Source organism: Schistocerca americana, chromosome 5, assembly GCF_021461395.2.
Source record: "Schistocerca americana isolate TAMUIC-IGC-003095 chromosome 5, iqSchAmer2.1, whole genome shotgun sequence".
In the NCBI taxonomy this organism is placed as follows: domain Eukaryota; kingdom Metazoa; phylum Arthropoda; class Insecta; order Orthoptera; family Acrididae; genus Schistocerca; species Schistocerca americana.
The window spans coordinates 673,321,239-673,337,930 of record NC_060123.1 but is presented as its reverse complement, the minus strand read 5'-3'; the positions used below and the strand labels follow the sequence as shown (position 1 = coordinate 673,337,930).

Sequence of the window (16,692 nt, the reverse complement as noted above, 5' to 3'; positions counted from 1 at the left end):
TTGTCATCTTACCGAATTTATAAAGTGCCTGAATCACGAAGGAGATTGCACTAGGGTACAGTTTATGTCTACAGGGTTTTCCACAGCACAAACAAACAATAACAGAGTCATAAGAAGTAGTAAGTGACAGGCAATTTCTACGAGTGACTGGCAGGAATCAAATACCAAGACTTTCCAGTACATCAAACAATGGTAGTTTCTAGCACAGTTGTTGTATGATGGAGATGATCAGTCAAATCTATAGGCCGTAAACACCTAGGAATTGCGATTACACAGAACTTAAATTGGAAGGAACACACAGAAAATGTTGTGAGGAAGGCTAACCAAAGACTGCATTTCATTGGTAGGACGCTTAGAATATGTAACAGATCTATTAAGGAGACTGCCTACACTATGTTCGTCTGTCCTTTTTTAGAATACTGCTGCATGGTATTTGATACTTATCGGATAGGATTGATGGAGTATATCGAAAAAGTTCAAAGAAGGGCACCACGTTTTGTATTATCGCGAAATAGGGGAGAGAGTGCCGCTGATTTGCGATGGACATCATTAAAACAAAGGCGTTTTTCGTTTTGGCGGAATATTCTCACGAAATTCCAATCACCAACTTTCTCCTCCGGATGCGAAAATATTTTGTTGACACTGACCTACATAGGGAGAAACGATCACCATGATAAAATAAGGGGCCCACTACATTCAGTTCAGAACCTGTAAGAGATTTCCTGGAAGCATGTGTGTAATATATGAAGACATGCAGAATGAAGAGGTTGACAGTGTTAAATTTCTAGGATTACAACTCGATAATAAATTCAGTTGGGAAGTGCATACCACAGAATTGCTTAAGTGTCTAAACAAGTCTACATTTGGAGTGAGAATTATGTCAGCTGTAGGAGATATAAATATTAAAAAAACTTGCATACTTTGCTTACTTTCATTCTATTATGTCATATGGAATCGTATTATGGGGCAATTCACCAAACCAAGCAAAAGCTTTTAGGGCGCAAAAGTGTGTGATAAGAATCATTGGTGGTGTAAATTCAAGAACATCATGTAGAAACCTGTTCAAGGAACTTGATATTCTAACCACTGTTTCTAAGTGTATTTATTCCTTAATGAAATTTGTTGCAAGTAATACATCTCTATTTCCAACCAGTAGTTCAATACATAGTATAGATACTAGGAATAAGAACAATCTACATAAAGACCTAAAATCACCTACCTTGGTACAAAAAGGGGTCCAATATTAAGGAACACACATTTTTAATAAATTGTCAGCAACCATTAAAAACTTGGTTTCAGATAAAGATCGGTTTAAACAGAGTTTGAAAGACTTTTTGATAGGCAACACCTTCTACTCTATAGAGTACGCTATGTCTTGTAATGATGTATTATCGATATATAATGTACTCTTTACACAGTTTGTGATTAGTTGGAGTTATCACTAGAAATTGGTCTTTGTTTTTTTCTATGATGTCAGCTGCACTGTCTATGGCTTCTAGCAAGGAGTGAATAGTTTGGCACCTCTTCAAATACTGGTAGCTTGGAACGTGTAGCGAGTGTTTGTAGTGTCGTAAGAAGTGAGACAGTGAGTCGATGTGGAGTTTCTGTATGGCCTCAAAGGCAATTAATAAAGTCTGGATTGGTGTATGGTAAGATGATTCATTGTGAATGAAAGAACGTACGGTATGTGATGTTTCCAGTCAACAATAAAGCTGTTACTGAAGAAGAGTTTGGGTGATGACCTCGTATGGAAGTGTCAGGTAAAAGGGAATAATGGGCACGGGAAACGCTCAGTAAGAGAAGGTTCTTGATTTTCAGGTAGCAAACTATCGATAAGCATTGTTTTGAGATTGAAATACTGTTGGGTGTGTGAATGTAGCAGCAAATACATTTATTATGAACTAAAACTTGGGAATCAGTCTATTGTTGATTGGAATGAATACTTTAGGAAAGGTTTTATTGCTGCAGTTTTAGAGTAATATGATAAACTAACTGGGAAAGATGTAAGCGTGCAAAGCAAAAATCGGACGTGGGCAATAACGCTCCAGGGGGATGGGAATTCGGCATGTGGTTATGTTATCACGTAAGGCTGGTTGGTAATAACACACACTATGTACATTTATTGAGCACTGAGACAGAAAGAACAAACATGGCAGAACACAAGTTGCGCGCTGAGGGGAGAGCTTCGTTTCACCCGAACGAACTAAGGAAGTGACGTCGAGATGACGTAGCCTAGCGCTCGCAAAGTATATCGATATATCTATCGGCGACTAGCCGACTACAAATCGAGCTGACGTAGTGGCGGGAGAAAATTGAGTTGACGTAAAAGTGGCGCTCGCAAAGTATATCGATATATCTATCGGCGACTAAGGTGCGCGTCATATATCTTGGCGGCCGAGTTTAGGTTCGTTCTGCGCATTTGACGTCACAAATCACAGTCAGCCAATGAACAGAGAACGACGTTGCCAGATCTCGACTGCAGTGCAGAGCACGGACGAGTGTCTTCAATTTTAGAAACGTTCAGTCATAAATGAAGTAATTGAACAAAAGCAATGTCTTGATAGCAGACTTTCTTTTGTAGAAAGTTTGGAAAAAGCATTCTTTACACCAGTTGCTTCATATTCTATTAATTAATTAAACCAAACAAACAATAAGCCTCCTAATTCAGGCGATAGCAAGGAAAGGTGTTTGTATCAGTCTCACGAACCGCTTTTTCGCAATAAAGAACAGCGGTAATTGTTTATTTCCTATTGTACTTCGACGCAACGGGAGTAATTCATAGTCATCCCAACAGTGTTTGTCGGTATTTTGCAGACGTTTAGAGTGCTCCAGGAGATGCCAGAAATGAGTAGCTGCGTTGGCGTTACGGTTAAGGTGTTGGGCTGCTAATTGGAAGACTCTGAGTTCAAGGGTTGTTGCATACTAAATATTTTATTTATTTAAAAACAATAGCGAAGTGTCTTACTTAATGAATTTTATTCGTTTGAATGTAATGTTTTGAAATTTCCTGTGCTTCATTATAATCATAATAAGTTTTCAGTTTTTGTAATTTTCTCCTCCAATATTTCTTTTCACAGCAATTAAAAACAACGAATAGGCACACATACAATATTCATGTTATCCGTTTTGTTTGTATATCCCCTCTTCCGCAGTCGCTGTTTTACTATTCATATTGAGATATATTCTTTTGCGGCAGTATTAAAAGTATTATTTAGAGCAGAATTTCGGCTCGTACGTTGCAGAGCTATTTGATTGTCTGACGGAATTCTTTGCTTCGCTGCTTTGGCAACATCATATTCAATGGTTTCGTCGACTGATCTATGTTTTGGCAAGTATTTGCTGTCCGTTGTGACAAAAACAAAATGTTTGTGCACTGTGCCTCACTGGCAATATATTTTAGTTTTATGTTTTATTACGTCCAAAATTCAGTTTTGTGTACTTCGCCAACTTCGTTTTAATCAGAACGTTTTAGAAAAAAGCAAAATGACTCTGGTATAAAGAAAGTTTTGTTACAGTTGCTAAAGATAGAATATTTCCCAATTTATAAACACTGTTTATGTTATAAAGGGTGTTCATTTTATGGGGACATTGAAATCTCTTGAAAACGACACACAGAGCCAAAAGAAATCCTAATGAAAATTAGTTCCTCCCGGAAGAGGACATCCAATTATAACAAATTTTACTACAAATTCGTCGAATTTGGTATCATTGGATGTCCCCCTCTGAGACAAAAAAAAATTAGTTATAAATTTGTTTGATCCGATGTGTAGATTTGCGGATATTTCAATGTCTCCAATTAAAATGAACACTCTGTATAGTTGGAACCATGAACGACTGCGGTCGATTTAAGGCTCGTTCTACGCACCTGACGTCACGCATCCGCTGACAGCCAATGAGTGTTCAGTAGTTTTCTGAACGGTCTGCTGGGAATGTCTTGGCGAGTGCGAGTGTTAAATGTGATTGTAGTTATTCTTTGGTGAATTTTTATCGCATTTGTTGGAAGTTGTCATGGCTGATAATGGTGGTAAGCGACAAACTCTCCATAAACAGGCGAGGGACATAATTTACCGGATTCACGCTTTTTTCAAGCGCGAAGCAGAAAACGGTGGACCTATCACGGATGTCGCCAGATCTCAGGAACGCACTGCAGAAGCGACAGGCGTTAGCTTGAGAACCGTTCAGCGGATTGCCAATGAAGGAAAGTTATCTACGGAGACCTGTGGAAGCCCACTATTCAGATCGCCAGGGAAATATCGCACTCGTGAGAGGACTGTAACTAATTTAGATAATTTTTGACAAAGATGTTCTAAGACGAGAAGTGCTCAACATGTACAACACAGGCGAATTTCCTACTGTAAACAAAATCACTGTGACAATGCGTGAAACCATAAATTTTAAAGGTAGCATGACTTCAATGAATAGAATACTTAAAAACATTGGATTCAAATATGTACATACAAATGACGGAAGAAAGTTTTTAATGGAACGTAGTCATATCGCTGCTTCAAGGGCACAGTTTTTAAGACGTATTATTGAAGTAAGAAAATCCGGGAATAAGAACATTTTTTTCTTGGACGAAACATGGGTGAACTAAAATCACACAAGGAAAGCGTGTTGGAAAATGAGTGATGGTTCGGGTGGGTTTAAAGTACCAGTTGGTAAAGGTGGACGAATAATTGTGCTTCACGCTGGTTCTGCTTCTGGATTCATTCCAGAAAGCAAATTAGTGTTCCGGGCAAAAAAGAGAAATTCAGGGGATTATCATTCCAAAATGAACTCTGAGACATTTAAATTGTGGTTTAGGAATCAGTTTCTCCCTTACTTGCCTGCAAACTCGGTGATTGTAATGGACAATGCGAGTTATCACTCTTGTTGTTGACAAGACACCCACAACAAGTACAAAAAAAGCCGATATCATGTTATGGCTTGCAAGTAAAAATATTCCACATACTGCCAACCAAACTCGTGCTGAAATGTTGAATCTTGTAGTGCTTCATAAGCCTCGCACAAAAGTTTATGAAATCGATTGTATTGCACAGGAACATGGACACACAGTTTTGCGTTTGCCACCGTACCATTGCCAATACAATCCGATAGAGTTAATTTGGGCACAAGTGAAAGGGTATGTCGCAGAACGAAACGTGACATTTAAAATTGCCGATACAGAAAGGCTTCTGCACGAAGCACTTGACAGAATTACTTCTTCAGCATGGGCTGAATGTGTTCGGCATGCACAAAGGCTACAGGAGGAGGACATGGACAGGGAAATTGTAATTGACAATCTGCTTGAACCCATCGTCATAACTCTAAGACCTGATGATTCGGACTGCGACACTGACTACAGCGATTCAGAAGACTATCGCAGCGATTGACAACAATGGAGGGTAAGGCACATACACAATAATACTCATGTTCTCTTTCTTGTTTTTGTTCCACAGTTGCAATTTTACCAATGGTATTGAAATATATTCCTCTTCTCCAACTGTAATAAGCGTCTTATTTAGACCAGACGCGTTTTTCTCTTTTGAAGCATCTTCATTGGACAGCATTTTGTCTCCTCCATTGCCAAGTCACCTTTCGTAGTTTTGTGCTGAGGTAACACAATATTCAACGTTTGTGTCGGCCGATCAGTGTTTTAGCAAATAAATGCTTTTTGTGTGTGCCACACACAAAAATTATATTTGACATAGCTCAGAGCACTGATACACAGTATATTCAAGTCCTAATGTTTTTGTAAGTCCACAGTTTTGTTTAACGTATTTTGTGTACTTCCTTTTGATTGATTGAAGTGCTTTAAAATAAAGTCAAACGCGCCCGGTGTAAATAAAACTTTTATAACAGTCGCGAAAGACGGATTATTTCTCAATATTACATACGACACCAATCTGGTACTTAAATTAAATGAGATGTTGTTATACAGTAAATTTTATATGAAATTTAGGTATCTTGTCCACATTTCATTCTCAACATTGTGGTAACTACAATCGAACATACGGAAAGTATACGCTATGAACTTTACCTCTGCAAACTCTTCAAAATTTCGTGCAATGGTTTATTACATTTAATGCTGCAATATAACTGCGTTGAAAATCGAAACAAAATTAAGTCATTTATGGGGGGAAGGTATCAGTCAAGAAGATGTGTCAAAATCAAATTTTTGGGCCAAATAGTTTTTGTGAAATCGAATGATAAGTGTGTCAAAGCAGTCGGAACACTATGTGTCTGCACAGGCGAGCAGTGCAGTGGTTACAAAATCGCGCACGGCGTGGAATGCGGGGAGCACGTCTCTGTAGCAGCGAAAGGTTTAATGCGGCCGTGGTGGCTTTACTTCATAAACTGCGCGCTCCCCCCTAAACGTAAGTTTGCGAACTACACTGCTACGGCGCTGCTTCTCTTGGCGCGTACAACTGGCAACGCTGCAATCTCCCGCGTCTGGGCGGGCATGCGCGAGCCGCCAAGATAAAAGAATTGAACTATAGCCGACTACAAATCGAGCTGACGTAGTGGCGGGAGAAAATTGAGTTGACGTAAAAGTGGCGGGAGAGTCTTGTGTTTACAGGCTCAGTGCTGTAGAGTTCTGCTGCTGCGGTATGTCGCAAATTCCTGGTTCGGGCACTTCTTCGAGTATGTCTACTGACCGTGTTGAAGACCGGGAAGTAGATGTGTTCGAGAGATTAATGCGTTCATCGCTGAAAGATGTATGTATTGACAGAGAAGGCGACATCCATGGATTTTGCGAGACAGAAGAGGATGTTGTTCATCTTCTGGGCAACTTGCGCGTCCATGGCTACGCATACTCAGTTAGAAGAAGTGCGTATTATCGCCAGCCCCCTTCAGGTGCTGCTAAATGTAAGTGAAAGTGTTCCTAATTCGTTTTTGTGTTCAGATGTAACATAATTACATAATTGTTACATAGATGTATTCCATTTATATCCTTTGGCTGCGTTAAAAATTAATGTAGTTATAGTTATTTGTAGTAAATAACGTCGTTCGTAAATCAGATTTGTACATTTCTCGAGAAACATGTCTTGCATATTTTCATTCTGTGAACACATTACGCTTTTCATTCTCGCACTACGTACTGTTCAATCGAGTAAATCAGTCGTAGTAGGATGGGGAAGACAGCAAGCCATGTAGCACACACGAAACAATCGCCAAATAACATTAATGGCTATGTAGCTAAAAATATAAATTTGCTTATGGGAATGGATAACTAAGAATGAAATTTCAAAAAGGACAACCATTGTCAAAGTTTATAGAATGAAGCCTACAAATAGAATTTGTTACTGTAGTGTGAAGGAAACAATTAGTTTTCTCCAGATACATCAGAAATGAGAAATGTGGAGAGAGAGAGAGAGAGAGAGAGAAAATAAAAAAAAAGAACCCACGCACACATTAATAGAATGCCGTGAACAAAAGACGTGTGGGAAGAAGAAATGAAAGTAATTGATTTTGGAAACATTTAAGACACGCAGGGATTAAAATGTAACTCAAGTGTAGGTACTGATACTTTTTTTAATTGAGTATTGTAGCAGCATCAACGCACGAAATGCCAATCTTCCTGCCTCTACTCTGGCAAGATTTTTTACAGTGTATCATAAACCTCACTGACCACAGGCGACTCTGTATTGTATATCTATTGAATCATTTGGGTCATTGTTCCTGTACAGTTAAAACAGCTTAATTTACAAAACTATCTACCCATTAGTGAGTGAAAATACTGCAACTAAGTACTGACATCACTTCCATGCTGTTTGCTTCAGTGGTCAAAGACAACTACTTGTATCCAGTAGTGAACTATATCCATTCGTGTATGAATAAACTGATCTTGATTGTACTAGTTCATGACAAGGTAATTGGTTTTTGCACTAAATTCTGTTGGTTTTTCATGATGCTACCATACATATTTTACATAGGCCTGATACATAAGTTTCCATGTACATCAGTGGCCTACCCCATGTATGTGCAGTGACATGATTGTAGATTTAATTAAAATTCTGTTTTTACCAGACGAGACAGGCTTCTTCTACAGCCACACAAAAGGCAACATACCAATACAGTTTTTTGGCCCTGTTTTCTGTGTTGAAAGCTTAGTGAAAAGAGAATGTACTCTTGGCCCGTTATATCATAAAAAGGGGAGTCCTGTTGCAGATCATCTGGTAAATAAAATAAAGATCTAAGTAGCAATTACATATATTTTCAATCAAAAAGGAATAGTTACAGGGGCTTATTAAATTTTGTTTATTTTATACATAAAGGTGGACCATGTTAACCCAAAGAAGAAGAGAAAAGTTCTCATGGACACACAAAAGAAGGGCTGTCCAGCAACATTGGATGTTAAGTGTGTCAGGGTATTCCCCGATTATGCGATAAACTCGGCAACAGACAGTTAAAAAAAAAGTGTGAGTATCCAACTGAGTAATGTGTGTAGATATATTAGCCTGATAAGTTACATGTATGTCATTTGGCTAGCTCTTGTATATAAATATTTGTAATTCATTGGTAAATTTGCATTGTATTAAAGGTTACTGAGAAACTGAAACTCGACTTGGAGTCGACACAGGTACCAAAAAGTTATCTGCGATATTATGTGGCTGCCTCCCAAGCAAGCTGCCATAATCGTGGCATTGAATGTGTGAAAACGATTGGACACATACACCCTTTGCTTTCAAAAGAGATCAGGGATATAGTTACAAAGGGGACGAACTCAGTTCGGATAATTAAGTTAGAACCGGAAAGATTTGTGGAAAAAAATTTCACTGGGGAAAACAGACCAGATCGGATGAACATAATGTTTTACCCAACAGATAGTACAATTTATAGCCATATGTATCGGGTTCTGTTTGATTTGAAGAAAACTGTTTTGACAAAGATGCATTAAGGAATCAAATTAATGGGTGGGAAAAGGAATCGAAGGCTGAGAGATTTTTTGCAGACCGTTTACAGATGACAATGGAATAGTGCAGCCATTGTTTTTTTGTTACCAGCACAAGTGGCAAAGGGAACTTTTGAAAAAGTATGGTAGGGTATGTTTGTTTGATGCAACATACAAGATAACGAAGTATGACATTCCATTATTTTTCTTGGTAGTGAAGCTAATGTATGCTATTTAGTAGTTGGGATATTCTTCATTCAAGTAGAAAACACTGCTTCAATCAAGGAGGCTCTAGAAATTTTCAAGGCATGGAACCCAGACTCGAATCTAGTTTCATGGGTTACAAACTTCTCTGAGCCTGAGATATGGGCAATTGAAGGAACATATCCAATGTCAAGGGTTTATCTTTGTTTATTTCATCGAAAGCAAGCCTGGCAACGGTGGCTTAGCAAGAACAATAATTTAGACATACCGGGTGATAGTGAGCAAATTCTGAAGCTGTGGGAAGGAATTGCTGAGTCACCATCTGAAGAACAATTCTTAACTGCAAAACAAAACCTTCAATCTCATGAATTGTTAACTAGAAATTCTGGTGCACTTGATTATTTTAATAAGCAATGGCTTTCAGTATCTGAAAGGTGGGTGAAGGCCTATGAGGACAAGGAGAATTTCTTCACCAATATAACTACCACTAATGGTGTTGAATCACTAAATAAAAGAGTGAAACATTTTTTTCTTAGACATTCAGCAGATAAAACATTGACAGGTGTTGTTAAAGTTTTAATAAATGATTTCCTCCCTAGCCAGTTTAAAAAATATTGTCAGAAGAATTCAGCTGTGAAATCTTACAGCAGAGAGATTCCTCACTTCTTGCATAAAAAGTCACACGAATTTGTGAATCGCATAATGAAAAGATATTCTTCAGCGCAAACTGAACTTACCGAAAGCTCAGTGAGAGAAATGGGTGAGGGATTATTTTGTGTAGAAAGTGCCGAGGCCAAGGATTGTTACTATGTGATGAATTTTGCAAAGCCTAATTGCACATGTGAAGACTTCCAAAGGTGGAAATATCCATGCAAACATTTCTACGCAATTTTCATTTATTACCCTGGCTGAGACTTTCATAAGTTGAATGACAGTTACAAGAACAGCCCTTTAATTTGTCTCGATGAGACCTTTGGGTTTGGCTCAAGCAGCAGTTGGTCTGAACCTGCCAGTTCTGTATTACAAAGTTCAGAGGATACCAGCAGTGAGGAGGCAGTAAACCAAGGCAGTGACAATCCCAGAAGCTCAACTTCATCAGAGGAGCAAGATGCACGGGAATTAGCAAGGCAGGTCATAAACCTGACCTACAACTGTAAAAACAGAGAAGCAATTGCTAGAACGCTGAAGAGGCTTCGAGAATGTGTGGACGATTTAACATACTCAAACCCACAAGCTGGTGGTCTTCCATTATCAGGATCTAAAAGCGGGGTGTGTGTGTGTGTGTGTGTGTGTGTGTGTGTGTGTGTGTGTGTTTGGTTTGATAATGTTTTGTGAGGGAAATTCAGCTTCTTGGTGTACCACATACTGCCCAAGTCTCGTAATCACACTGTATGAAAATGGATGCAAGGTGTAAGATACATGCTTTGCTTGAACAGCTGCAATCTGAAGTATCCTACCTCTCTGCCGAAGCAAATTTAGCTCCAAGAATATGTAAGTCAAAATAAATTTCTTGTGCATACATTTTCTAAAACTAATGTACTACAACTATAATCATTTAAAGAACTACTTACTTGCATTGATGCCCATACCAATCACCCTGGACTAAAAGAGGAACATAAATAAAATACAATATACAGCTCAGCCCCCTGAATCAGTTAGGCATGAACATAGCAAGACAGCCAGTAGTATTTATTTAAATTTAATAAACCAGTTGCTGAAACCAATTTGATTTTATATAATTGGTGCTAAAATCTAGGTCAGGGCCAGTGATAGTCAAAATGGTGCTTATCTACTGCTCATTGGTTGGTGAGCGAGTTTTGCGTAGCCAGAAGAATGATTCTTTGACATATTCAATGAGAGACAAGAACAGACACAATATACTTCTAGCGCTGAAATTGTAAAGCATTGTTTTTTTCTGTTTTTCATTGTATTCATGAGTTTTGAGAAATATTTTGTGACAAGGGGCGCAAGCTATAAATTACTGATTTCAGTGATTGTTCTGCATGATGATGTCATCTGCTTGCGTATATCTCATGGATTAATTGCAGATACATGAAAATGTCAGATGTGACAGTGAAATGACTCTTAAAGAGTAAGTAGGTGGAATCGTCTGGAAGTGCAGCATAAGCCTCCACTTTGAGTAACAAGATCAATTTTTTTTTTTTTTAATTCCATCGCGGAAGAAGGTAGGTGGATCAGTATTCATTCATAGTTGCACATGTGCTGTATTAAAAAGCACCGTTCCACCTACATTCTTCCATGATTTAAGTAAAAAAACATTGATCAACTTACTCATTGTTCTTGTGTACATTGATTGCATACCAACTCAAGAGGAGAAAAATATTTCAGTGCTTTCTCGAATACACCTTGGGTTGTGACACTGAACTCAGTTTTCAGATGCTAGCACAGTTTAAATATCTGTGACTCAAACAGGGAGCAGTTAAATGTATGATTCTTGTTTACAACAATGTTTCATCCTTTCTTTCAAATGTATTGCATTGAAACGTATAGTCTGCCTACTGCTATCTCATTGGCTGTATAACACAGCTGACACACCCTCTTTTGTTCCATTATACTTCACAAGAAGTGCTGAAAACATTCCTGCGCGAAAGGTATAAGTACGCCACTGGCCCTGTTCTAGATTTTTCACAATAGTTGGTTCAAAACTTTGTATAGAGTATAGGGGTATTTGGTAAAAGTCATGTCACACACAGTGTTAGATTTTTTCCATACTGAAATTTTAATGACATGTGTTACATCTGCAATTACTTCTGCAAAACAACCTGTTAAGACTACCACCCATGAGGTGAAAGCAACCTTGCAGATAGAGTAAACAATTTAGACAGTGTTGCAAGAGGATCTTTGATGGTTGATAATTAAAGACAATGGGTTAAGCCCTTAGTCACTGCTGATAAACGTATCCTGTAAATTGTAATTTACTACAATGAAATTTGTATGTCATGGCAGGCAGTGTTCTACACTTTGCTAAAGACGAACTGACATGTTGCTGCTAATTCCAAATTCACACAGTATGTTTGACATTCACTATCCAAAAAGTAGAAATTGTCTGTTGAAGATCAGCTTTAATTGAGGACTTCCCAATTGTGGCAGGCTTAATGAAGTAGAATATTAACATTACAAAAAGGATACAAAATGTTCTCACAAATTGGTACAATGAAAAGCTTGATAACTCTTAGCTTTCAGCCCAAAGGCCTTCATCTGAAATAGAAAAATACACACCCATGACCAATGTCTCTCACTACTGTGGCCAAAATGTGTGTCTAATTTGTATTTCAGATGTTGGAGCTTTGGCTGAAAGCCAAGATGGATAACAGTGTAAAATTGTTATTCCATCCTGGGCTTTGCGTTGTTATAATATTACCATTCTTATACATGTTGTGTGTACTCTGCATCAAGTAGAATGAATCTGTACTATTTACCACAGTTACTCAGTGTACATACAGATTATTATATTGCAAAGGAAATTTTTCTCAACACCTTGTCAGTCATATATAGACTGCAGTAGTGATAGGTAAGAATTGCAATCTACCTTTTATTTTAAAGCTGCGGGTGGTGTGGGAGTTATCCCCTTTTGCAGTTAAACGTGTTACATATGCTTCATTAAATATGTGTTGTTTACCCTTTTTTTGCTTACTACATTATTTCACTGTTCACAGGTACTCTGTGTTCTTGTGCCACATTTAAAAGCAGCATTCAGATCAGCTTTTTTTGGTTCTTTTGTATTGCATGGGAGCAATGGGCAAGCCACAAGCAAAATTTACAAAAGAGTTGCAGTTGCAGATCACGTTGGCAACATCAAGGTATGTCGGTATCTGCATTGATTTTTGATTAAAATCACTTGCAGGCCAAGTTATTTTAAAGTTAATCATTGTATTCCCATTCAGGTGACACAGTTGTCTTCTCCCAGCAGCGAGAGGCAATGCTGTGATCATTCCTCTGAACCACCTCCTCTCGTGGAAAGTGTAATTGACGCACAATGCTTACCCAGGTGTGGTAGTCCCTACCGTTAAAAATAAGGTTGCTGTGGCACATTACCTGGTTGTGTATCATCAAGGTGCGTAATGTGATAACATTTATTTACATGAATTCTTATTACAAGGCAATTTCTTTAAATTAATTTTGCTTTCTGCACTTAGTCAAGACCGTATCAGTCCAAGGGAAAATATAATGAACACAAATGAGTGAGTGCTCAGCTACAGTTTCAGACAAATGGCTGAATTTTCCAGGTTTTCTGTACAGTGAACAAATTACCACATGGAGACAGAAGTGAGTATAGTATCTGATTCTGAATTATATTTCTAGGAGCATGTTATTTTACCACTTCAGTGTACATGATTTGACAATTTTATATTGTTACAGGTTCAAGTAAGACAGAAAGGCAAATTTCAGATTTTTTTAAAATCATGATGCTATTACATCATCTTCAGGATAAGATGTAGCTAGTGCACACATTCTCAAAGTCTGTTAATGTTTATAGTGCTGTAGGTCAGGTTTATAACCAGCCTAGCTAACTGCCTTTCATCTTGTTCCTCTGATGAAGTTGAGCACAATTTCTTCCCACAGCTTCAGAATTTGCTCACTATCTCCCGGTTCTAAATTGTTCTTTTTGCTAAGCCACCATTGCCAGGCTTGCTTTCGATGAAATAAACAAAGATAAACCCTTGACATTGGATATGTTCCTTCAATTGCCCATATCTCAGGCTCAGAGAAATCTGTAACCCATGAAACTGGATTCCAATCTGGGTTCCATGCCTTGAAAATTTCTAGAGCCTCTTTAATTGATGCAGTGTTTTCTACTTAAATGAAGAATATCCCAACTACTAAATAGCATACATTAGCTCTCACTACCAAGAAAAATAATGGAAAGTCATACTTCGTTGTCTTGTATGTTGCATCAAGCAAACATACCCTAAACCCTACCATACCTTTTCAAAAGTTCCCTTTGCCACTTGTGCTGGTAACAAAAAAGCAATGGCTGCACTTTTTCATTGTCATCTGTAAACGGTCTGAAAAAAATCTCTCAGCCTTAGATTCCTTTTCCCACCCATTAATTTGATTACTTAATGCATCTTGGTCAATAATAGTTTTCTTCAAATCAAACAGAGATCGATACATATGGCTATAAATTGTACTATCTGTTGGATAAAGCATTATGTTCATCGGATCTGGTCTGTTCCAGCAACACTAAAGTGCACAAACCCCAAAGTGTTAACGAACAAACTTTAGTTAAGTTTTATTTGCAGCAAGTGTGTTTCTGTATTGCATCCTGGTCACTCACTGATTTCCTTACAACAAATAAGCTCTGAGCACATGGGTGTAAGTTGTTTAATCTGTGTGGTAAAACAATATTTTAGAAAAGGTTTTTCATTTATAAAACAGTATCAACTCAAAAAAACTTATGTACATTGCTCATAATTTGTTGTGTAGTCAAAATACACATGTTGGAATGAATAAATTCAATTATGTAATTATCATTTTCTTTGGCAATGAATCATATGAGCTAGACATGACATTAGAGGGAATAGAAATTTTCAAATCATATTTTCCAGTGCATACTCTTATGTGTGCATTGTTCCTTTAAGCTTACACACAATCTGTTGTTCAAAATGACTAGTTGTTACAGTGTTTTTAAAATGTTTATACTATTGTACATGTCAATGTATTTTATGTTTTGCATTTATGTAAGCACACATGGACTATGTATGTGAATTGGACATATGAAGAAATGTCATTGTGTAATTATCCTTTTTGAGTGGAAACTAAACTCCATGTCTTTCCTATTACAGATAATAAAACAATGTGGTATCAATTATGAAGTTTTCTTAATCATTTGCAATTACCCACTAGAATACACAGATATGAAAGTAAAGTAGTTTGATTATGGTGCCTGGAAAATGTAACAAACCTAACAAACTTACAGTTTTTAGGTTTATTTACTTCACAAGAGGATTAGAACTTTAAAAATGGCATATACAGAGCCTACTACAGGGAAATTTCTACACCTGGTATTGTCCTCCTGATTGTCATTTGCCCTTTCCTTTTGTATTTCTGGAGACTCTTGCTCACCTTACCATTCTTCTTTGGTACCACCATATGGGCACCAGGTAGACAGTAATTCAGTATGGTGTTTTTTGGGGACAATAACTTAAGGCTACTAATTCTGAATGTTATTAGAAATGTTGTTAGCCCGGCAAAACTTGCTACCATTCTATCAAATAATTCGTGGTTGTGAGTTTGTTGTAAATCTATGATAGGTATGTTTCAAGTTGTAAATAAACTGTCCTGAGTATCACTGTTACAACTTAAGAAATAATGGTTCTAAAATTCATCTATTTTACTTTTGTAGTTCACGATCTTTTATATCCAATTTGCCATTTTTTACAACAAATCGTGATCTGTCTTGTATGTTATGAGATATATTACATTTCAAATTGTAGATACCACAAGCACTTCAGTTTCATGATTGGCCACTAATGTTTTCCTGTGTAACATTGGCACCAATGTGGCAAGGGTTATAAAAAAATGTCTGCAACGTTTTGATTGTGGTACTTCATATTATTTAAATAATATTTTCTTTCACTATTGAAGCCAGAACATAAAGTAAACAAAAATCTATATAAGTGGACCTGCTTGGCTTTGTACCTCATTACCTGAAAGAACCAAAATGGAAATCCTTTAACTCAAGACAGTGTTAACAGAATTCTCACTGTAAATGTTGCATTTCACCCTCAGGAAGTACCATGGTGGGTTATTGGTCTGAGAGATGATATAAATGTTGCTCTAGCACTATTACAAGCAGAAAGCACTCCATAGATTTAATAAGCCTCCACTACACACAATGTGCAATGGAACAAGTGGTTTGCGTACCTGACTGTAATGGAACGTGCTCCCATTCAACCTGAGTTAAAGTTTATCACTTATCTCTCTGTACTGACTAGGTAATTACTGTACAAAATTTCACAAACTGAAGATATATTACATTTTTTAAACAATGTAACACAATTGCAACTGGTAAAATACTGAAGTTTAACACACAGACTGGCACACACTTACCGATGGATATTTCACTGCCAGGCACACAGTGCTAGGTGCTAGGCTCTGCTGTGGCCTCAAGTGGCTACCTAGTGTCAGGCATCTAGTTCTACTGCGGCTGCCTGCAGCCACATGGCAGACAGTGTGTTCAAGAAATAAAAAAGTATTTCTTACTGAAGTTATAATGGAAAATCTCATTTAAAAATGTGTCCAGTAATAGAGCTGGACCATCCCCTTGCCGAAAAGCACAACACAAACCCATTCATTGGGTGCTTCAGCAACACAATGGAGTGTGCAGACAACGGTCATTTGCTGTGCTTCTCATAATACACTATGGGATGCTACATGGACACAATCATGTAGCCCATTATTGTAGCCTGGATGTGCAATTATTCTGTGCAAACATGTATAGATGTAAAAAAAAAAATTAACAAATGATGGCACTCTGGCAATTTTAGGCCTGTACACAGATGAAAATCGATAGTAGCTGGTAAGAGCTGGCAGTTTATGAATCACACGTATATCTGTACAGTACATGTATGCTTAAGAAACATACCTGC

The 16,692-nt window shown here is 37.7% G+C and overlaps 1 protein-coding gene across 2 annotated transcripts; it reads left to right on the top strand.

Annotated features, from left to right (window-relative positions):
* Positions 1-6,541: 6,541 nt before the first annotated feature.
* Positions 6,542-13,368, top strand: LOC124616090. 2 transcript variants are annotated; one of them, XR_006979844.1, is made up of 4 exons: positions 6,542-6,849; positions 12,757-12,900; positions 12,985-13,154; positions 13,237-13,368. XR_006979844.1 is itself a non-coding variant. In XM_047144342.1 (4 exons), exons 1-3 carry the CDS (start codon positions 6,591-6,593, stop codon positions 8,391-8,393), a joined length of 543 nt encoding a protein of 180 aa, XP_047000298.1. In that variant the 5' UTR covers positions 6,542-6,590; the 3' UTR covers positions 8,394-8,402; positions 12,757-12,891. The 2 variants fall into 2 exon arrangements, 1 of the variants encoding a protein (XP_047000298.1); XM_047144342.1 differs by lacking the exons at positions 12,985-13,154; positions 13,237-13,368 and adding exons at positions 8,011-8,159; positions 8,259-8,402 and having other exon boundaries at positions 12,757-12,891.
* Positions 13,369-16,692: the final 3,324 nt, after the last annotated feature.

What these genes read in the sequence shown, in the direction of transcription:
- LOC124616090 (XM_047144342.1), top strand. Translation starts at nt 6,591, where the DNA reads ATGTCGCAAATTCCTGGTTCGGGCACTTCTTCGAGTATGTCTACTGAC. An exon ending in CCCTTCAGGTGCTGCTAAAT is followed by an intron (nt 6,850 to 8,010) that starts GTAAGTGAAAGT and finishes TGTTTTTACCAG; the next exon opens with ACGAGACAGGCTTCTTCTAC. An exon ending in GTCCTGTTGCAGATCATCTG is followed by an intron (nt 8,160 to 8,258) that starts GTAAATAAAATA and finishes TTATACATAAAG; the next exon opens with GTGGACCATGTTAACCCAAA.